The 12,280-nt window shown below is 53.4% G+C and overlaps 1 protein-coding gene across 2 annotated transcripts; it reads left to right on the forward strand.

Moving 5' to 3' along the window:
* The first annotated feature begins 213 nt into the window (after nucleotides 1–213).
* PARS2 (prolyl-tRNA synthetase 2, mitochondrial) lies at nucleotides 214–9,534 on the forward strand. 2 transcript variants are annotated; one of them, XM_005607007.4, is made up of 2 exons: nucleotides 214–419; nucleotides 4,871–9,534. In XM_005607007.4, the coding sequence occupies exon 2, from the start codon at nucleotides 4,900–4,902 to the stop codon at nucleotides 6,316–6,318; it is 1,419 nt and encodes a 472-aa protein (XP_005607064.1). In that variant the 5' UTR covers nucleotides 214–419; nucleotides 4,871–4,899; the 3' UTR covers nucleotides 6,319–9,534. The 2 variants fall into 2 exon arrangements, with proteins under 2 accessions (XP_005607064.1, NP_001244032.1); NM_001257103.1 differs by lacking the exon at nucleotides 214–419 and having other exon boundaries at nucleotides 4,900–6,318.
* The last annotated feature ends 2,746 nt before the right edge of the window (nucleotides 9,535–12,280 follow it).

Here is a 12,280-nt window from a genome sequence, read left to right on the forward strand (position 1 = left end):
ATAAAATATGGTAGATTGGATACTGCATTGCCCACTGTTGCCATGGTTACACATCTCCCGCCGCGCGCCTGCAGAGAGTGGGGCGGGCTCTGGCAGCCCGTGTAACGCCAGGCTGAGAACCTCGTCTTTGACCATAGAGTTACGCCTCCGCGAATCCTAGAGGGCACTTCCGGAACGGCGCTCTCCTCGTCGCCGCCCAGGCCAATCTACGGTCCTGCGGGGAGCGGGCTCCCTCTCTTCCGCCGAGCTTCCGGAAAGCCTCTCGCGTGCGGCTGGAGCGGGGCGGGGCCGGCCCCCGCGAGCGCGGCCTTGTGATTGGCGAGAAGGGCAGGGGGCGGGCTCGGCCCTGGCGCAGGCGCGCTGGCCTGGCGCGGCGGTCCCGGGGGTCTCTTGGGCTGGTGCTGCGGGGACTGCGCCTGGTGAGCGTGGGTGACGGCGAGGGCGGAGGAACGGGCGGGGGACGGGGAGTGAGGAGAGGGCTGGCCTCTGGGCGCGGAGACCTAGGACCTTGGCTTCCGCTTTCCCACGTGCATCCTGTCCTTGGATCGGGGCGGGGTCACAGTCGCAGAAACTCTTGGCTAACAGTTTCGTCCGTGGTAAAACGAGGGGGGACTGCCTTGTCTACCTCGGGTCGTTGTGAGTGTCACGGTGTTCCTGGAAGGGCCAGCCCTGGAAAGGCCTTCGGGGATCACCTGGTGACTGAGCCAACCTTCCCATTTTACGTATGGGAAAACTGAGGTCGGGAAAGAGGAGTCAAATATTTGACCAGGGTCGCCCACCCAGTGAAGGCGGAGCCAGTTCTCAGAACCAGGTCTGGGTTTGCACAGCTGTTTTATGCAGCACGGCCCTTGATGGAAACTTCGTGGGAATTGGAGGCGGGGCCCTTGCCTTGCAGGTGTGGCCCTGCGTTCATCCCTGCTGTGTCGTTTGTGTCAAGTGCCCCCATGTCTCTGAGCCTCCCTCTTCTGTAAGTTGGGCATGATGATGACGATAATCGCAAACACTTGTGGACTTACTGTACCAGGCATGTTGTGAGCACTGCAGGCTCAGCTCTCCTGATTGGTTTACGGCCATTGTGAGTCAGAACCTTGAAAAGGGCCTGTGCTGGAAGGAGAGTGGGTGCTCTGTAAAAATTTATTGAATGATTGGGTGACTCAGAGGCTCTTTGCCAGAGCCTGAGGTGCAGGACACGTTAGTTACTGTATTGCTTTCAAGGTGTTGTCTCAATAACCTGGAACAACTGAGATAATAGTACTTATTCTCTAGTGTGTAAACTGACGGGTCTGGGGTCGGGCACACATTGGGAACTGGGGCAGAGGGCCTAAGGCTCTTATTTGAATTATCCAGATAGTTATCCCATTGCACCCCTCCACTTTGCTCTTTATTTCCTAATATATTTGATCAACAAACGTTACTAATAATAGCCTCAATATTAGACATTGTGCTGGGCCCTGGAATCTAAAAATATAGGAAACCTCATGAACTCCTAGCTTTATGGAGGAACACGACATCAGACATCATTCACTCCCAATGCCTGGCCGCAGCAGTTTCTCAAAAACATTTTTGAAAATTAGTCCCCAGTGCAGTAAACTATAAAGGGGTGTGTGCAGGGGGAGCACAGAGAAGGAAGTGACCGTCTCTGTCAGGGTTGGAGGCAGCTTCTTGCAGTACGTGAGCCTTGAGTGGTGAATTGGAGTTCCTGTGGGGAATGTGGCCTATTCTGGGAATGATGAGCAATTTGGGGCACATTCTGGGAGTGGTAGGATAAGAAGCTGGAAGAGGTGTGTTGGGATCAAAATATGAAGAGGCTTTAGTACCATTTTGAGAAAATTATGATGAGGAGCCATTAATGGGTTATAAGCAGGGGAGCAATTGATTCAACTATCTTTTTAATTGTAATATGAAGACTGGACAGACAGGGGTCAAGAGTCATTCAGGTCATTCATTGATAGACATTTATTCAGTGTCCGTTGTGTCCAGGCACCATGATGGATGCTGTGGATATAACCTGGAATAAAAGAGACATAGTTACTGCCCACCTGGACTTTACAGTCTAAATCAGAGTGAACAGTTAGCTCCCACAGTGGTTTTCCCAGTGTGGTCCCTGTGTGGACCAGCAGCATTGGCATCAGCTGGGAACTTGTTAGAAATACAAGTTCTTTGCCCACGCTCCAGACCTACTGAATCAAACTCTGGGAGTGAGGCCCCACAATCAGTGTTTTAACAAGCCCTCCAGGTGATTCAGGTGCTCGCTTAAATTTCAGAACCCCTGGGCTACTGTAATGTGGTGGGCAGTACTTAGGGGCCAACCCAAGGTTGAGGCAGTAAAGGCCAGAAAGGAGAGGGTGGGCTTGAGAGAAATCTTGGAGACAGAGTCATTTGCGTTAGGGAGAGTCAAGGATGGAGTTTCAGGCTTGGGCCACTGGCCTGAGGAGGGACCTCAAGTGATGGAGCCAGGTGTGAACCCCATGTGCCTGGCCTCCAGGACTGTACTTTTCTGTGCAGTCACACTAGGGCCCTGTGGCAGTGCCTGCCAAGCTTTTTCAGGTTGTAGGCCACGTGGGAAATGATAATATTTGTACAGTGCAGGGGGTAATGGATGCAGCCATGTGAGGTTGGAGGGGCCCAGCTGGAGGACTTGAGGCTGCAGAGAGCTGGAGTCACCACCTGGGGGAGCCCAGCTTCCCAGAGCTGGGAGGAGTCAGTAACCCGCTCTCGGCTGCTGCGGGGGAGCTTTGCAGAAGAGTAGAGGCGCTCACTAAATTTGGCAATATAAGTCAAGAACCTTGAAAGAGTTCATACCCTTTGACTCGATAATTCCATTCCTGAAAATCTCTCCCAAATATATAACCAAAAAAAAAGAAAAAGAAAGGAAAAAAGCCTTCTGTTCATTATAGATTATGTATAAAGAGAAAACTGACTATTCTCTGGTAGTAGAAGAATCGTTTTTGATATAGTCAGTCCATCAGTGGAAAGCTGTACTGCCCTCAGGAATGTGTGACTTTCATAAATTCGTAGAGAAACACACGTGCTCATTCACTAGACAGTGCCTGGCAGGCCCCTGCCATGTGCTGAGTGGAGAGCGGGTTACACATGGTCCTGGCCTGCACCAAGCTGACTGCGTGGGGAAGACAGGCCGCCACGTGGGCAGTGACTCCAAAGAGCGACTGGTGTTTGATAGGGCCTCAGCGGGCTGCTGCAGGAGAAGCTGGTCTCAGGGGATGGAAGTGGGACGAGGAAGCCATTCTAGAGGACGGGATGGTAATCCTGAGGCCTGGGGAGGAACTGATGTTGGTACGCAAAAGGGACAGCGTGTTTAAGAGTGAGTGTGGCACACAGGAGGGCGATTGGTGAGACAGGACCAGAGGGGGCTGGCAGCCAGCTCACCTAAGGTGGTGTGCACCATGAAGGAGAAAAACTTAGACCTGATTCTAAGGGTAGCAGGAAGCTTTTAGAGGACTTTAGGCAAGAAAAACTGTTACTGTACAAGTTTTGGAAGTGTCCCCTGTGGCTGCAGCGTGGAGAATGGATTGGAGGAGGCTAGGGATGGAAGCTGGGAGCCTAGTGAGGAGGCTGTTGGAATAGCCCAGGTGAGCGTGCTGGTGGCCTGGAGCCGGGCGGAAGCTGTGGAGGGGGGAGAGGGGACAGAATGAACAGCACATGAAGCGGGAATGACAGACAGGGCCCAGAGGGTTGTGAATGTGGGCAGAGTGGGTGAAGCCGGGTTTCTGCTTTGGGCCAAGGGTGGCTGGCAGTCCCTTGCCGAGGGATCCCAGCCCCAGAGGGGGAGCGGGTTTGCAGGGAAGATGCTGAGTTCCTCCTGGGGTGCCGAGTTGGAATTCCGTGCAGTGTGTTCTCCAGGAGGCAGCTGCAGAGGCAGGTCTGAAGCTCGAGAGACACGTACAGACTGGAGATGTTGATTCCAAGTCATCAGCACGGGGCCTGACCAGGGAGCGTGTGCTGTGAGGAGGGAAGAGGCGCAGGACATTTAAGGCGGGATGTGGGCAAAGGACAGGGCTGGCCAAAGAGACAGCAGCGGTTGTCTCCAGCCAAGGAATTATAGTTGATTTCCTTTTCTTTTCTTTCTTCCTTCTTCTCTTTTTTTTTTTTTTTTTTTTGCTGAAGGAGATTTGCCCTGAGCTAACGTCTGTTGCCAATATTCCTCTTTTTGCTTGAGGAAGATTCGCCCCGAGCTAACATCTGTGCCAACCTTCTTCTGTTTTGTATGTATGTGGGATGCCTCCACAGCTTGACTGATGAATGGTGCAGGTCTGTGCCCAGCATCCAAACCCATGAACCCAGGCTGCCAAAACGGAGCATGCCAAACTTAACCACTAGGCAGTGGGGCCAGCCCCTGATTTCCTTTTCTTTTTTGTTTCTGTTTTTTCCAGTTTTCTATAACAATAGCGAACATTGATTGAGCTCATAGAATGGGCCAGGTACTGTTCTAATAACTTTTTATAACTCTTCTAACTTCCTACAATAAACCTACAAAGGAGGTCCTGTGGTGTTACCATCGTGCAGATGAAGAAACCAAGCACACGTGCTGAGCTCCACGGGGTCAGTCAGCAGGAGGCCCACCTGGAATCCTGGCTGCCCGGTTCCAGAGTCTGAGCAGTCACCATGTGCAGCGTCCCCCGCAGTGTGCTGTTATGTTTGTATAAATGGGGAAATAGTGATTTGTTTTTTAATGGCAGTAAGAGCTAAGAGAAGTAATCCTTTGATCTGCTGGGATATTAGAAATGAGAGGATTTGCGTCTGCAAAACCAGGGGCTGTCTTAGAAGCTTGTTGGAGACCAGACCAAGCTGGCTGCCTCCTGGTTTCGGAACACAGTTAACACTTATTTCCGCACGACTCATTTCTCTCCAGGCACCAGCGTGTCCCTGTGCCAGGGTGTCATGGAAGGGCTGCTGACAAGATGCAGAGCACTGGCCGCCTGCAGCCGCCAGCTCTCTGGGTCCATTCCCCGCAGGTTTCACCACTGTGCCCCAGGGAGAGGGAAGCGCTTGGTGCTCTCCCGCATGTTCCAGCCACAGAACCTTCGAGAAGACCAGGTGCCCTCCCTGGAGGGTGGATCTGGCGACCTGACCTGTAAGAGCCAGCGGCTCATGCTGCAGGTGGGCCTCATCCACCCAGCAAGCCCCGGCTGTTACCACCTCCTGCCGTACACTGTCCGTGCCCTGGAGAAGCTTGTGCGAGTGATAGACCAGGAGATGCGGGCCATCGGGGGCCAGAAGGTCAGCATGCCTAGCCTCAGCCCGGCAGAGCTCTGGCGAGCCACCAACCGCTGGGACTTGATGGGCAAGGAGCTGCTGAGACTTAGGGACAGACACGGCAAGGAATACTGCTTAGGACCAACTCACGAGGAAGCCGTTACAGCCCTGGTCGCCTCCCAGAAGACACTGTCCTACAAGCAGCTTCCCTTCCTGCTGTACCAGGTGACGAGGAAGTTTCGGGATGAGCCCAGGCCCCGCTTTGGTCTTCTCCGCGGACGAGAGTTCTACATGAAAGACATGTACACCTTCGACTCCTCCCCAGAGGCCGCCCGGCAGACCTACGGCCTGGTGTGTGATGCCTACAGCAGCCTGTTTGCCAGGCTGGGGCTGCCGTGTGTCAAAGTCCAGGCCGGCGTGGGCAGCATCGGGGGCACGATGTCGCACGAGTTCCAGCTGCCAGCGGATGTTGGAGAGGACCAGTTTGCAGTCTGCCCCAGCTGCAGCTTCTCGGCCAACGTGGAGACACTAAACTTGTCACAGACAAACTGCCCTGCTTGCCAGGGACCGCTGACGGAAACCAAAGGCATTGAGGTGGGGCACACGTTTTACCTGGGCACCAAGTACTCTTCCGTTTTCAATGCCCAGTTTACCAACGTCCACGGCAAGCCATCCCTGGCTGAAATGGGGTGCTATGGCTTGGGTGTGACCCGGATCTTGGCTGCTGCCATTGAAGTTCTCTCTACAGAATACTGCCTTCGCTGGCCCGGCCTCCTGGCCCCTTACCAAGTCTGCCTCATCCCCCCCAAGAAGGGCAGTAAGGAGGAGGTGGCCACAGAGCTCGCGGGGCACCTGTACGACCACATCACAGAGGCGGTGCCGCAGCTTCGCGGGGAGGTCCTGCTGGACGACAGGACTCATCTGACCATTGGAAACAGACTGAAAGACGCCAACAAATTTGGCTACCCCTTCGTGATCATCGCTGGCAAGAGGGCCCTGGAGGCCCCTGCACATTATGAGGTTTGGTGCCAGAACACTGGAGAGGTGGTCTTCCTCACCAAAGAAGGGGTCGTGGGATTGCTGAGCCAAGTGCAGGTTGTCTGAACCCGGGCCTGTCTCACAGCCGTGCCGTCCATTCCAACACCGTCTCTTCCTGCACTCCTTTCCCGGGCTGGTCTCCCCAGAAATGGGGCGGCCCAGGGAAGGTGAGACCGTGTTATGTTTATGTTTATATTCCATTGTGGAAGCTGCTTTTAGGAGGCAGAGAGGCAAGAAGGAGCCGAGTTCTCATCGTGGCCCTTAGGCAAGTTGCCTTTCTCGTCTCAGTTGAGTCCTGGCTGATGGCCGAGGCCCTCCGGCTCTGGCTATTCAGCCATGCGCCTCTTGCTGCATTCGGTCTGGAGAGCAGGCCCACCAGCCCTCCTTCACTTGGTCATGTCCTGCCCCTGCTGGGGCCTCAGTTTCCCCATCTGTGATGTGGGAAAATGGAACTAGATCTATAAAGTTTAATGGCTGTCACTGGCGGGTTCCACAAGAGGTTGGTGGCTGGCAGACCTGGTTCCTCTGCTCCTCCATAGTCTAAGCTACACAGAAGGTTAGTATAATTAGCTAATGGCCCAGAAACACCTCTGGACACCTGGCTCTGTTGAGGCAGCCGAGCACTGAGACTGGTCTGTGGATTGAGTAGAGTCGGCCTATGGGGTGAGCCTTGCACGTCTGATTGTAACGTGGTGCCAGCCGCCGTTTCAGCAGTGCGGCAGCTTCCCACCTTGAGACTTTTTTCTTCGGTTTCTACACTCAAAAAAAAAAAAAATTGGGTGGCTGGGAAAATGTTTTAAACCATTTCTTCTCACAAATATCAGGGATAGCAGGCTTCACGTGCCACTGTGACCTTGTCCCAGGGGCAGAGCTGGATCCTGGAGCCACAACAGGGGTGCATATTAAGGTCTTTGCCTGAATTCTCTGGAAGATGGAGCAGACCCGAGCTGCCCCGGCAGTGCCACCCGCTTTCGTTGCTCCTGCTCACCAGCTCACCCGCTCGGTGTCTCGGCACGCCCGAATCTAACAGGAATCTGTCAAGGCCAAGCTCAAGGCCGGTGCCTGCTGAAGACATGCTGGTGGCCCCTGGAAGTGGTTTTCCCTCTGCCCCAGCACTTCGGTCCAGCACTGACAGCATCCTTGCTGGGTGCACACCGCTCACCGTTAGCGACCAGCCTCTTGTAGTTGGTGGTCAGCTCCCTGAGGCCAGGGTCCTGGCTGGTTCCTAGCCCACTGCAGTTCTCTCGTCTTGGCCACTTGTTCCACCTGCCAGCTTCCCAGCAGCCTGTTAGTGCTAGAGGGCCCTCACCCCCACGCTCACACATGAGGTTACCAAGTGAATGTGCGTGACCAGGCCTTAGTGGCTCCAGGCCTGCCATTGGAGCTCTTGGCCCAGCATCCAGGCCAGAAGATGTGGATTCTGAGAGCCGACCCAAGAAGGAGAGATTGTAAAGCAGGGGGTCGTACCCTTGGCTGCACATTGGAATCCCCTGGGTCCCACCAGAGGTTGTGCTCTGGGCTGTGGCCTGGGCGTTGGGCACAGTGAAGCTCCCCGGGGGATCCTAACGCACAGAGTGGATCGAGAGCTCCCGGTGGACAGGGAGCGCCTTCTCTGAGGCCACTTTGTAGCTGAGCGTTTCTCTGGGTAATTTCGGTTGTACATTATCAGACGGATATGAGCTCTCTGCTTGTAATGGCCTCGCCGTCATCTGTTGAGGACTGCCCTGTGCCACTGTGCCGTGAGGCACTTTTATGTACCGTTTTCAGACCTTAAAACCGCAAGGTAGGTGCACCTATTCTCATGTTACAGCTGAGGAAACCTGAAGCTCCGTTGAAGCAACTTACCCAAGCCGTAGGTGTCAGAGCTGGAATCCAACTGTTGACCAAAACCTGTGCCCTTCCCACTGCACGGCACGGCCCCTGCCTGGGCAAAAGTGATTGCAGTAAATAAAACTGAGTTAGTTTGTCTGTCTCATCAAATTAGCCTACAGTAGGTGAGAAATTAGAGTTTGTGTGGATGACTGCTTTAAGTTGTTTTTTTTTTATTTTAAATTTGTGCTCCATAAGCTTCCTTACTTTTGGAAGGCTAGCCTAATGTAAGCACTTTAAAAAGCCAGATTCCAGGAATAGAGAACCAATTAATTTTAAACTCTTCGTAAATGTGTGAGTTATAGAATGATTGAGGACGTTGTGGAATCGTGGAACTTAGATCAGAGGAGAACTCGGAGCCCGCCTGTCCAGCCCTCCTTTCACACGTGGGAAGCGGGCCTGGAGTGGGAATTAACCTGCCGCATACCATCTGATTGGCAAAAGGCCTGACTGCAGGCCAGGTGCCACGTCCCCTAAATCGGGCCACCTCCCGTCGATCTTGTTGCGTTGAGAGGTCTGGCTGGATCAGCCTTTGAGCTACAAAGCCTTATAGGTGTGAAGCAGGTACCCATCCTCTTTTTTGCAATAAATAGACAAATACAGGGAGTACAGTGATTTGCCCAAGGTCAAGCTGAACTGCAACCAAGGTGTCCCAGCTGCTAAGCCAATGTTTCTTCTAGAAGCCGAGGGCGCTGTGATTCAGTGGAGGATCAGAACCGTGAAGAGACATAATCCTAGATCCACCACTTACCAGGGATGTGACCTTAGACAAATTACTTGCCCTTTGTGTGTCTCAGATTCTTCATCTCTACGATGCACACGTGGCAATGGCACCACCTCCCATCCTTGTCCTGGGGTCGCTGAGCCTGCTTATATGAAGCGCTTAACCTTAGTGTGCTCTCAGGAATCACCTCCTTCATGCCAGACGGCTTAGGAAGTGCGCCCATCGGAGCTCAGGTTCTGCTGGTAACTTGATCTCCAGACTCGGATCTTCTGTTCTCAATATGGTGCTTTTACCTTCCTGGGGAATGCCATCAGCAAGAAGTAAGTAACGCCTGTGGGATGGCTCCACCTCCTTAGGGAGAGACAGAAATATTCGAACTGCGTACCTTACTCTTTCCTTCCTAACTTGCCAATGTTACCTCTTGCCATAAATTGATGAAATGGGGATGCTGGCAAAATAACAGGTACAAGCAGGTACAGGCTGTATTATCATTGCTCATTCCTTGGGGAGGTCTGGAACCAACCAGCTGGGAAATATTTAGCAGAATAAATACTTGGGGACAAAGGCTGCTGCATAACAAAACCATTGTGTAAATCTCACTTAGAATGTAAATTGAGGGCTCCATTAATATTCTGTGTTTTAATGGAAGAAACACCTGCTGGGCCATCAATAAAGGAGCTTTGCAGAGATCTGTTGAAATTGTCATTTCCTTAACTGCTTGAGTGCCAGGCCTGCTCGCAGAGTTCCCACCATCCACTTCTGCAGAGACGCCAGAGTGCTTTCTAGAATGGACTGCTGTGCATCCGAGGGCACGTAAGGCTTTGTGTTAGAGTTAGGAAAAGTTTTTATAATGTGGAAAGTTTTCTGTAATTTGGAAAATGGGAAAATATTTTTATGATGTTATTGCAAACTGAAGGAATATTTGAAAAACGTCAAGGTACTTCACTTATTTTAGAATAATGACTTACATCATAGTGACGCAGGCTGCAGACTCCAGAGTCAGACTGCCTGGGCCACTCCGTAGCTGTGTGACCTTATGCCAGACACTTCCTCCTTCCTGCCCTTCCTGTCAGAAGGAGGGCAGCAGTGCCTGGCGCCCAGCAGGTGCTCAGTGAGTGAGCCACCCTTACATTAGGCCAGGTAGCCCTTTGCACCCAGTAGGTGGTGGATGGTGTGTGGGGCCAGCAGAATGGGGTGGCACCTTTAGGCTCACCTCCTTCAGGCACCACCACCTCAGTGCAGGGATGGTGGCCACTCCTATAAGCCAGCAGCTCCGAAAGCTGCTAATGAGCTTCCGTGGTTAAAGGTCTGTTGCCCTTGACTAATGAAAACTGTAGGGCCAAGAGAGTGGCGAGGAGGCCCTGACTAGTTAATGGTAACTGAAGATGCCCCGTTTGCAAGGGTGGAATTTGTTACCCAGCCTCACGCAGAAACCTTGTGGCTGGCAGGAGCCCTGTTGGCAGGGTGTCAGGTGCTGTGGGGATTCGGCTGGGGACCCTGGGAGGGCTTTCTGCAGACTCTGGGTTCTTCTGCCCAGGTGGACAGGTTGGGGACCCTGCATGACAGTGAATGCCAGACTTTGCCATGACCTTGGAGTGAGCAGGCCAGGGCCGCTGGGTCTACTGCCAGCTTCTCGACGGCGGGGCCCAGTCTTGTTACTATTAATAGCTCCTGAAGGGCTTAGGGGCATCCCGAATTCAACTTGTGGCTACTTTTCACTAGCTAACTGACTTTAGGCGAGTTACTTACCCTCTCTGTGCTGCTTTTCTTATCAGTAAAAGGGTGTTGGAAAACTGCTTGCCTCCTAGAGGTGCTGGAGGATTAAGTGAGCCAGTCCCCATGGAACACCTGGAATGCAGCCTGGTTTATCCGACGTGCTCGGTAGATGGCAGCTGCCATTCCCGAGCCAGGCCAGCATTGTACTGCCCCTGACTATGTCCTTCCAGGCTCCTGGCCTTTGCTTAAAGGCCCTTCCACCTCACCCCTCCCCTAATTCCTTCTTCAGCTCCATGGCCCACAGCCATCACACGTGGGGACTTCTACTCCGATCTGATCAGAATTCATCACTCCTTCCTCTGTGTCATCGGTCAGTAATTATTTGTTGTCCACCGCCTCTGTGTTAAGCAGGTGCTGTGCTAGAGTAAAAAGTACCCGGTTCAGGGTCCTGACTCAGTTTACAGAGAAGTGGGAGGAACCATCCAGTAAGCAGACAATTATAATGCAGTGTGGTAAGCAGTGATCGTGCAGGTGTGATGGGACATGGGATAAGGGGCCAGGAGGGCTTCCTGGAGGGGGCAGCCAGGCGTGATTGAAAACTAGGTGTTAAATAGTAAAGGGAGGAACAGTTGGGAGTGTAGGGTGGGGAACAAGTGGGAGTGAGACTGTTCCAGGCAGAGGGAACAATGTGCAAAGGCCCAAAGCTAAGAGCATGGCAAGATTAGAGAATAATGTGTCATAGATTGAACACTTAGTATGAGGTAAGCTCTGTCCCATGTGCTTCACAGAGATTAATTCCTTTAATCCTCACAGCATCTGCATGAGGTAGGTGCCATTGTCCTCGTGTTGCAGATGAGGAAACGGAGGCACAATGTCTAAGCAAAGCGCCCAAGGCCGTACAGCTGGTGAGTTGTGGGCTGGAATTGGAAGGCAGGCCGCCTGGCTCCAGAGCCAGTCCTCAAAGCACTGCCCCTCCTGCCCTATGGCTGAGCCGGTCCAGGATCCTGGGCTCCGGAGGTCAGGGAGAGGAAGCTGCAGGAGTGCCAGGGCCAGACCCTGAAGGTCCTTGAATGTCACCTGAGAGTGTTGATGAGGGAACAGGGAGCCACTGAGGGCTTGGGGCCAGGGCGTGGATAGACTTGCTCGTGGCTGTGTCTCCCCTCATTGGAGGAGGTCCCAGCCCAGGGTCAGACTTACGACGTCCACTCGTCCACTCGACAGCGTGACCTTGAAGGCAGATGCTGCCTGGTGCACTTTGCCCTAAGCCCTGCCCTTGGTTGGTGCCGGTTCAGTGTGCAAAGCAGAACACGGGGACAGGGATGAGGCGGCAGGTGGGCTCTGGGGCAAGGTGCTTAGGTTCAAATCCTGCCTCTGACACTCCCGTGGAGACTGTGTGCCCCCAGCTCCTTGTTTATAAAATTGGGATCACAGCCCTGAGAGGCTGGCTGCTGGGATCAAAGGAGAGAATTCAGGTACATGGTTTGCACAGTGTCAGAACTCAGGATGCTGGGGCCTTGGCCTTGCCCTGCCTCCTCTCTGGGCCTCAGTTTCCTCATCTGTAAAGTGGGGCAGAGAAGGGTTGAGTCCGTAAGGGAGCTCTGACTCAGCTCTGCTGGAGTCCCAGGAATGGGCAGGTGGCCAGGGAGGTACCCAGAGAAAGCCAGGCCCACATGCCCTGCTGGATGCTTCTGGTTCGCAGGCCACCTGTCCTCAGCCCTG

Source organism: Equus caballus, chromosome 2, assembly GCF_041296265.1.
Source record: "Equus caballus isolate H_3958 breed thoroughbred chromosome 2, TB-T2T, whole genome shotgun sequence".
Classification (NCBI taxonomy): domain Eukaryota; kingdom Metazoa; phylum Chordata; class Mammalia; order Perissodactyla; family Equidae; genus Equus; species Equus caballus.